Source organism: Montipora capricornis, chromosome 6 (genome assembly GCF_036669925.1).
Source record: "Montipora capricornis isolate CH-2021 chromosome 6, ASM3666992v2, whole genome shotgun sequence".
Classification (NCBI taxonomy): domain Eukaryota; kingdom Metazoa; phylum Cnidaria; class Anthozoa; order Scleractinia; family Acroporidae; genus Montipora; species Montipora capricornis.
Genome location: NC_090888.1, coordinates 37,196,657 through 37,206,656, shown reverse-complemented (window position 1 = coordinate 37,206,656; position 10,000 = coordinate 37,196,657). Strand labels below are relative to the sequence as shown.

Below are 10,000 nucleotides of genomic sequence, written 5' to 3'. Positions count from 1 at the left end.
ATCTGATAGACTTCTCATAAAGTACGCATGCTGTAAAGGGCAAAACCTATCAAAGAACAAGGCAAGTAATTTGTATGGTTTTAGAAAATTCCATAAGCAAGAATCTAGAATTAATAGTACTTTAGAAGAGTTTAAAGAATTAAGAGATGCAGTTGACACCCTTGCAAAACTTCAAGATAAAGCTGTCTTAGACGGATTTGGACTCACATATTCAGATGATGACAGTGCTGTAGACCAACTGTCTAGTTCAGAAGGAAGAGACTGTGAATGAATATCAGATGAGAAGAACAAGGGACCTGATGAGTTCGAAACTGCTTCTGCAGCTGTTGTTAATCTTGCTGTTACAAACAAGTCTCAACAACCTAGACCAGCTGCAGATCCTGATGTCCCTCTAGAAAAGAATAGACCACTGTGTATCACCTGTACCTTCAATGGATCACCTTTTACTAATGCTCAGAGACAACACACTCAACTGGTTTGCCTTTGAGGCAGAGCTACGAATGTTACTGCGAAATTACTCCGAAGATACTTTGGTATATGCATTGACTGAGTTCAGTGACCACCTTGAGAATGTGGATTTGACAGATAAAGAGAAAAACAAAGTGGAGATGTCAAGACAAGCCTACCTTGAATATGAGAGACAGAAAGCAATGGGAGATGATGCATGGGTGAGTGAGAGTGACTCAGACACTGTTGATCCTGACAGTGTTGTGACTGCTGACCTGAATGAACAAGTTAAGATTCAAAGGCAGAAAATAAAGAGAAAAGAAAAACGACAGCTTGCACGTTTAAAAGCAGAAAGGCGGCTTCTGAAACGCAAGGTACCCAAACGTGTCTCACAAATTGTGAACAAGTTTCCGAACATAGGAAAGGATATAGAAGAATTTGTCAGATCCAATAAAGTAGGCGCAGATGCATGGAGGTGCACCGGGGTACTAACATTTGATGGTAATATCAAAAAAGGCCCAAAAGTCACCTTTCAAAGAATACAAAAACACTTGCAGGAAAAGTATCAAACAAAGATAAGTTATGGAACTGTAGTACAGCTCTGCACTGTAAAAAACAAGTACAGGATATCGGCAAAAAGGTATAAAGGGGTAGCCAAAATCACATGCAGAAGATCAAGAAAGGCTTTTCTGTTGGGATGAACCCAGATGGACATTGGAATAATGCTGTGTACCGAGGACTAGAAAAATTACAGCTAAAGGATGGACTTGATAAGGTGGCACTTAATAGAGATGATGCTGCGGGTTTTCGGTTAGACAACGTACACACACAAACAGCACAAGGGAGTGCAGTTAGCCAATGAGCCAGATTTGACTACACGAACTGATTTTGTTAATAGCTATCCAGCCCAGCTACAAACATCATCATATCTGTTTATGGAAACAGAAACAACTCCTAAGACGTGTGTTGGGATTGTGAAGCCCCCTGTTATCTATGACAAGTCCCCTTCGCAACACATGGCTGATCTTCAAATGATCAAAGACAAAGAAGAACGCTCCTCTGTTTTCCAACTCCCGGATGGTTCCCCTAAAAATGCCTGGTGTGTAAGAGTTGATGGTGCTGGAGATGAGGGACCAGGACATAAAGAAGTTGCCTTTTTATGGGCAGAGAAACATCCAATGGAAAATCACTATTTTACATGTGTAACATCCAGACACTCAGGAGGGTCATATCTGAATGCTGTTGAACTAATGAATGGCTGTCTTGCTGTTGCCCATTCTATCCTGTTTATCCCATCTACACTTGGAGGGGCAGTTAACACAGCTACAGGCTTTGACGAAACACAGTTAAAACAAAACTTGGACCTTGCAAGTGATGTTTATATTTCAAGAGTCCAAGGGGCACCCTGCGGTGAAGCAAAGATACAGCTTTTTAAGGGAGAATGTGATGAAGCAGCAAAAACCCTGGTAGACAGAAGAAACTTGCTGCTTGTGTACCTATCTGGAAAAAAGGAACAAAAGGAAGAATTGAAGAAAAATAACCCAAAGCTTCATGACCACTTTGAGAGTGTCTCAAAAGTCCTTCAAAACCATAAACATGACCTGCCCCCTAAATACTTCCTAGCACTGAGTTTGTGCCACAAACCAGAATGCCCACACAAAAGGTGTCAAGAAGGGAATAAAGGGACAACTTATAGCTGGTACAAAGGAGGCCCTCTTACAACGTACTTCCCCATACCCGTACAAGATTTGTCAAAACCCTGGGGGTCGGAGTGCACCAAATGCAAAGGAAGATGCAGTGGACACTTTCTTGGACCCGAGGAGGCATATGAGAAAGTTCAAAAAGGGGAAGGGGTGGTTCACCTAAATCCCCCAAGCACTGTGCTGCAAAAGGCATATAATGATGGTATCAAGGCTAATCGCAATCTAAGTCAGATCCTGGAAGGTGCAGAGGACCTTGCAAAAAAGACCTGCCTTTCTCTAGATGAAACTAAAATGTGGCTAAAACACCTGGACGATGTGAGATAGAGAAGACGGCAAGGGCCCCAAAAGGCTGCCGCAACAAGGGCAGCAAAAAAAGGTAATAGGTTGAAATTGAAGTTCCTTGATGTTAAACGAGAGATACTAAACATATATATTGTTGCAGTTGCAGAAAAATCCCAGGCCACAACTACAGGTAGTGAGAGACAAAGGGAAATGGACTCTTCAGACTCATCATCAGAAATCTGTGAAGATGCATCAGCCTTTAATTCTTATGATGGTAGGTTTGATATGACTAAAAAATCTTCATCAATGAATGTAAAGCTGCCTGTTGTTAATACTTAATGAGGATACAACTAACAGTTTTGGTCTCATTTTAAAATGCAGAATCATCAGATGATAGTGATCATGACATCTTATGCATGTGTGGACAGCCTAATCTGAAGGAGGATATGATCGGGTGTGACGGGCAGAATTGCAAGTTTAAATGGTACCACTTTTCCTGTGCTGGAATTACAAGGGAGAACGTGCCAGAGGGAGAGTGGCTGTGTGGGGCATGCAGCAGGGTCTGAAGGTTGGTTGGGGCATTATTTGACATGGTTTGTCCCAGGGGTGGGGGAATTTTTTCACTTTACTTGGGGTTTAGAAAGAAAACAGGGCCCATGTATATGGGGCATTATCACATTTTTTTTCTACTCCAAGGCTAATGCCCCATACTTCCCCGGGGTGGGGGTTTCAATTGTCAGGTGCATTAGAGGAAGACATACGTGTCACGAAGTGAAAACATTCGTGAAGGGCTAAATAGAAGAGAACTTCATGAGTAACCCATTGCTGAACCCAGACTGTGAAGTGCTGGCCAACCTATAGCCCAGATAACTTTTATCTCTGTTTTTTATTCCATTGGTTTAATTGGTGTACTTTGTCTCCTTTTGCAATAATAATATTATTGTTTCATTCTTTGTTCGTTTGTTCCGGTTCGGTTTTGTTTTCCAATCGTTTTTTTCCCAGTCGGTCACCACACAGGCTAAATACAAAGTGTTGTTCAGTGGAATTGGACTGATTTTATTCAAATTAGCTCTTTGATTCAGGAAAGCAATGAATTTGAGAATAAAGAAATTAATAGAGCTGTGCAAGGTTAGATTACAATTCAGCACGAATATCCCTTGGGAGATATTAGTGTAAGGTCTCCATTTGTTCTTACTGATGAAGATACACCTATTTATTCCTCAGCAACATAGTGCAGCCAGCCAGTCAACTACAGACAACCACTAGCAACACTTCAGTCTGAAGTGAAAGACAGTTGACAGGTAAGAACTGTTCACTCCATGTTGTTTTCCTGTCCTTTATATTAGGCTAGTACTGCTATGGGAACAGTTTTTCCTTTGTTTGAATTGTCTAAGTGTAGTTTACCCTCTTTTTCTATAAGTTTAAGTCAAATCTGAACTTCCAAACAGTTGCATGTCATTAATTCAATGAAGATGGTCAGGATTTGGGTTGTTTTAGGAGTAATGATGAAATGGAAGTAGTAGAATACAGTGGAGAAAAAGAAAGAATTATGGAAAGCTATAACTTTCTCATGTAATCTTTATTCTTTTGGTCTTGAAGTCTTGTCTTGTGGTGTGTTTTTGTCATTATGTGGTGAGATTTGTTATTATGTGACGAGGTTTGATGATTATTTGCACGTAACGTGTTGTGTTTCAGCATGATGTGATAAAGTTTGATTGTTATGTATTTGTTTCAATAATGTGTTGAGGTCTTCTTTTGACCTACTCTAATTACATTTCCTGTGGTGTGCTTCTTTTATGACATTGAAAGTAAAGTAGATCTCACCATGCAGATAATTTAAATATTATAGTGTGCTATGTAGTATAATTTCCATCTGAACTGGTGGGTGGCGCACCTCATACAGTTTGATGTAACTTGTAAAGTAGATCTAACCATGCAGTTAATTTAGGGGGTGTTTACATGATACCGGTACGAGTTTCATTCTGGTACTAGTTGTGAATTTCATACCGCGTTTACATGGACGACACAAATATTGACACAGGGATGACGCATGAACCAAAACAATAATGGCGTCCAATATTTAGAAATACAACGCATGCGTCAATACCGTAAACGTCCATGTATAAGCCGCATCCGTAGATAAGCCGCACCCTGAATTTAGAAGTGCAGATTTTGGAAAAAAATGTAATACAATAAAGTTTGAAGTTCGAGTAATGTTCTATTGCTATAAACCAATAAGGACAAACGATCAAGGTTTCACCATAAAGTTGAAATTCCTTCGATATTGAAACAAAACGAACGAGTGCTTAGTAGCCAAGCTTTAAATGTGGGGAGGAGTCTGGGCCAGGGCCTGGGTATCGTGGCCACTTCTATAAAGATGTACCCGCAATAGGCGAAAAAATTCATGCAGAACAGGAGCTTGATAATGCAGTCGACAAATTTGCCGAGAAGGTGGTCAATGACAATGAAACAGTCGGCCATTTACCTCACGAGTACTCGCGAATTTTGTGGTATTTTATCGCACGTGGTGGAAAGATATGCATGGAAGTGTCTGGCTGAAGACGTAACTGCAAGCAGCTGTGCGGAGGAATGGATATTCCTTGTAGGTTGGTGTTAACTTGTTCGAGTAAAGCGAAAATTAATCGCTTGAAAGAACTCTTGGAGGGCAAGATTCGCAGATAAACACTCGAAGACACAAACGGCTCCTTTAGGAGCCACCATGCACTCATTAAAAAGTCAATGAACAACAGCAACATGCTCTCAGTTTCTTTTATGTTTCTTTACTGAGATCTTAAGAAGTTGTATGAATATTAATTAGGTTTTTTAAAACTCCAAACACAGATGTATCCATGGATAAGCCGCACCCTTGATTTTTGCCGTCAATTTTGTGAAAAAAAGTGCGGCTTATACATGGACGTTTACGGTAGTCCCAGTCCACCACGACTTGACGACTCGTACCGGAACGGGAGTCAATGTAGCGTTTACATGATACCGGTATAACGTTTCATACCGTTATGAGAATTTCGATCCGGTACAACTACCGGGATGAACTCATACCGGTATGAGTTGTACTGGTATGAGATTTTTCACAGGTATCATGTAAACAAATACAGAGCGATAAGTAAGAACCGGGATGAACTCGTACCAGAATGAAACTCGTAACGGTATCATGTAAACACCCCCTTAGTTGTTATAGTGTACTATGTAGTATATTTTCCATCTGAACTGGCGGGTGGCGCTCCTCATACAGTTCGATGTAACTTGTAAAGTATTCTAACCATGCAGTTCATTTAGTTGTTATAGTGTACTATGTAGTATAATTTCGTTCTGAACTGGCGGGTGACACACCTCATACAGTTCGATGCAACTTGTAAAGTAGATCTAACCATGCAGTTAATTTAGTTGTTATTGCCAACGAGGCGGCCGACCCTCTGGGGTCGACCGTCGAGTTGGCAAATCATAGAGCCGTACGTGAGTACAGAAGAAAAATCTCATCTCAGCGTATGGGACCTTTTTTGACCATATTTGGGTGTAAGTAATACTCCATAGTTGGGTAGTGAAGTCACGTTTTTGCATGTGTCGCTTCCATCGTGTGGTTTGTGTGTTGTTTCAGCGGACGATACAGCTAGTGAGATTGGAGGTGCTTGTAGTTGCCTTACGTGTTTGTAAATTGAATTGTAAGCAGCGGCTGATCAAGGAATAGGGTTATACCTACAAATTTCGGACAGAACGAGCGTGTTCGCTTGTCGATTTCGAACCAGCGTGTTCAATTGTCAATTTCGAACCAGCGTGTTTGCTTGTCAATTTTAAACCAGTGCTTTCTTTCGTCGATTGACACGTTTTTAAAGACTTCAGATCAAAGAATTGAACAAATAACTATAACACATCTTCTTATAGCACAAAGAAATGTCCTTGAACTCCAGCGTTGCGTAATTAAAACCACTCACAACTTGGACAAAGCGGGGGTAGACAATATTGTTTGACTATTGCAATTGCATTCAATACATTTATTATCTGGTTAATCGCCGTTACAAGCCTACAACTAAATGTTGGGTTCTTTAGCTTAGCAGACATTGCCTTTCAGGGTTCATTCAATGTGAAATACAGTGCTGTTATTATTATTGTTATTATAATTTTCCTTCATCACCATGTGCGTGAAAGTTCGAGTTGCGCCAATGAAACACATTCCCTACACGGGGCTGCCGAAAGTTTTTACGCCATCAGTGTAATAGTTGAGCTTGTGTTTATACTGATAGTTAACTTTTAGCATACCATTTTGTCATGATTTATGATCAGCATGCTTTTTCTGTCACTTATTCTTTACGGCAGCCGTACAAAAGCAATCCACCGTTCTCTGGACAAAGAGTATGATGTTTAATATTTGGACTCAGACAGAACACTCTCAAAGTGTGTAAATAAAGTGTAATCGATGTAATATCCAAGGGTTCAGTCAAAAACCTTCATGCGTTTGATGTATTTATCTTTTTTTGATTGAATCAAAAAATTAAACGAAAATTCATGTGCACATTTATTCAAACAATACTCAAACAACCAGTAAACTAAGGTAACACTTCAGCATCACAAGATATTGCTTCGAACTTAAGTAATACTCCCTCAACATTCCACATTTCAAAAACGTGATGAAAATTATGCCTTCAAGACCAAGACTCTTATCAGAGTTACTTCACACTCTTCCTTTCCTACTTTCATTTATAGTAAAATAATTTCACCTCTGTGTCAAACTTTCACACATTCCAGCGACATAAAACAATTTTGCCTCGTTGGCACTTGCCGCAAGGCACAACTAGTAGTGTACTATGTAGAATAATTTCCATCTGAACTGGCGGGTGGCGCACCTCATACAGTTCGATGCAACTTGTAAAGTAGATCTAACCATTCAGTTACTTTAGTTGTTAAAGTGTACTATGTGGTATAATTTCTATCTGAACTGACAGATGGCGCACCTCATACAGTTCGATGTAACTTCAAAAGTAGATCTAACCATGCAGTTAATTTAGTTGTTATAGTGTACTATGTAGTATAATTTCCATCTGAACTGGCGGGTGGCGCACCGCATGCAGTTCGATGCAACTTCAAAAGTAGATCTAAGCATGCAGTTAATTTAGTTGTTATAGTGTACTGAGTAGTATAATTTCCATCTGAACTGGCGGGTGGCGCACCTCCTACAGTTCGATGTAACTTGCAAAGTAGATCTAACCATGCAGTTAATTTAGTTGTTATAGTGTACTACCTATGTAATATAATTTCCATCTCAACTGGCGGGTGGCGCACCTCATACAGTTCGATGCAACTTGTAAAGTAGATCTAACCATGCAGTTAATTTAGTTGTTATAGTGTACTATGCAGTATAATTTCCATCTGAACTGGCTGGTGGCGCACCTCATGCAGTTCGATGCAACTTCAAAAGTAGATCTAACCATGCAGTTAATTTAGTTGTTATAGTGTACTATGTAGTATAATTTCCATCTGAACTGGCGGGTGGCGCACCGCATGCAGTTCGATGCAACTTCAAAAGTAGATCTAAGCATGCAGTTAATTTAGTTGTTATAGTGTACTATGTAGTATAATTTCCATCTGAACTGGCGGGTGGCGCACCTCATGCAGTTCGATGTAACTTGCACCTTTTATAATGTTTATAACATCTGTTCTTTTCCACTTCATTTTACATATGCAGGTGGTGCCTACTGAACAAGAGCTACCTGGGTTGAAGCAAGATTGTCCTCCATTTATCCTCATTGTGGGCGAACTCCCGAATTATGATGACATTTTTATCGTTGCAAAAGGCGAATGAATACTAAACGTTTCGGGAGGCCACCTCGTTGCTCTTAAATGTTTTGTTTTTATTATACTCAAGTCTGCACAAATACATACATTTTCTTGCCAAAGCATGCTCACCAAATCTTCGTTTCATACAAAATTCCTGTCAATGCGAGAGAACTTGGTTCTACCTTCTGCGATTGTGTGCGATCACGATCGCAGACGATCGAAGAACTTTCTGCGATCCGCGACCATCTGTGTTCATATGAAAACCAACCTTAATGGCCCTAGGCTAACTTATAGAAATGTGAATCTAGAGTTGTGCATTTTTTACTCAAGTAAGCGATTGTAATTATTCGCTTGAGTTTGTTACCCATCGATGTAGCATCATGCGTAATTTTACTTATAAATTGATGATAAATAAACATAATTACACTTCATTTTATGGCTGAATTATACGTTTTTTGGGGTAATTTCAAGTTTTTTAGATGGGATAAAATTACACCTTCCAAAAAGAGTAGTGGGGCTGGCAAGATCACTACACAGCCATTCAGGGTAATTTTACACCATTTTTAAGTGTAGTCTTACACTTTAATTTTTAATGTGATATATTAATTAATTAATGGAAATGAGCTCACACAAGGACAGAGAAAAACAGGACCAGAACGAGGTTGCTGACCAGCTGACCAGGTTTTTCATTTTTGAAGCATTATTGTTGGCTATTTAAATGCATTAAGCCCAAATGAGTGGTCAAGCATGACAACACAGGTAAAGAACTTTCGATTCAGATAAACTTTTTTTAGGCCGTACTTTCTCTTTAAATGGTTTTGGTGGACGCAGCCTCAAAATTAGAGATGGTCTCTGTTTGACCTAAAAGCATCAAACTTGGACAGATGGCCAATCTCATTGTTACCTTTCATGTGATGGTGTGTCAATTTATCGATCGGTTCAAATTTGAAACTCGCCCCAGTTCCCTGCACAATTCTGGAATGGCCTATACGGGTTCAGTGCGATCCTAAAATAGTTGTTCACATTTGAAGACTGTTGTTAATGGCATTGATTCCAATGAAAACCAGTAAACACTTGCTTTACAAGTTTCTATGATGGAATTTTAAAATATTCAATTGTTTTCCTAAACAATACCGGGAGAATATTATGTGTTACCAAGTCAAATGATAACTGGATATTGCGTGCAACGAAAACACAAAAACTCGTTTCTGATTACACAAACAATTCGTTAATAAACATTTCACCCATAGTTCATCACGTAGCCTTTCGTGGTCTAATGAGGGAATACAAATACCAAGTTCAAATCCTACTTGGAGTACTTTGCCTGAAAAGTCTCTCTACCATGAGCAGTCCCCTGCACGACTTACATGTACGTATCACGACCCGGAAAAAAACAGTCAGGGCCGACTGCATTATTTCCCTTGCAAATTTGCAACTTTTTTTCACCTTCACTCTTTGAAAACAAAAGGGTTAGTAGTTGCCACTTTGCTAAAATAAATAAGGTAAGGTAGGTAAAGTCTGCATACGAGCCAAGTGGAGCGGAGCTTATCCCGGTTTCCATGGCATGAAGCGACTAGGAGTATTTCTACTCCCCCTCTGGATGGGATGCCAGTCCATCGCAGGGTTACCGGTACCCCCCGCATTTCGCTGGTACCCATTAATACACCTGGGTGGTGAGAGGGACCGTGGGAGTAAAGTGTATAGCCCAAGAACACAACACAATATCCCTGGCCAGGACTCCAACTCGGACCATTCGCTCCGGAGTCGAGCACACTAACCAT

The 10,000-nt window shown here is 40.0% G+C and overlaps 2 protein-coding genes across 3 annotated transcripts in view; one reads left to right on the top strand and one right to left on the bottom strand.

The window, feature by feature from the left end:
• The window catches only part of LOC138052050 (kazrin-like), a 50,038-nt gene that overhangs the window by 15,119 nt on the left and 24,919 nt on the right, over positions 1-10,000 (bottom strand). The gene's annotated exons all lie outside the window — the stretch shown is intronic.
• Positions 1-10,000, top strand: part of LOC138052051 (uncharacterized) — a 35,047-nt gene that overhangs the window by 24,446 nt on the left and 601 nt on the right. The window contains exons 5-9 of the mRNA XM_068898406.1: positions 1-2,526; positions 2,593-2,706; positions 2,814-3,000; positions 3,657-3,733; positions 8,128-10,000. The exon at positions 1-2,526 is cut by the window's left edge and continues 1,193 nt beyond it; the exon at positions 8,128-10,000 is cut by the window's right edge and continues 601 nt beyond it. Coding sequence (XP_068754507.1) covers positions 1,383-2,474 — 1,092 coding nt within the window. The 5' untranslated portion in view covers positions 1-1,382 and the 3' untranslated portion in view covers positions 2,475-2,526; positions 2,593-2,706; positions 2,814-3,000; positions 3,657-3,733; positions 8,128-10,000. The remainder of the gene's footprint in view (positions 2,527-2,592; positions 2,707-2,813; positions 3,001-3,656; positions 3,734-8,127) is intronic.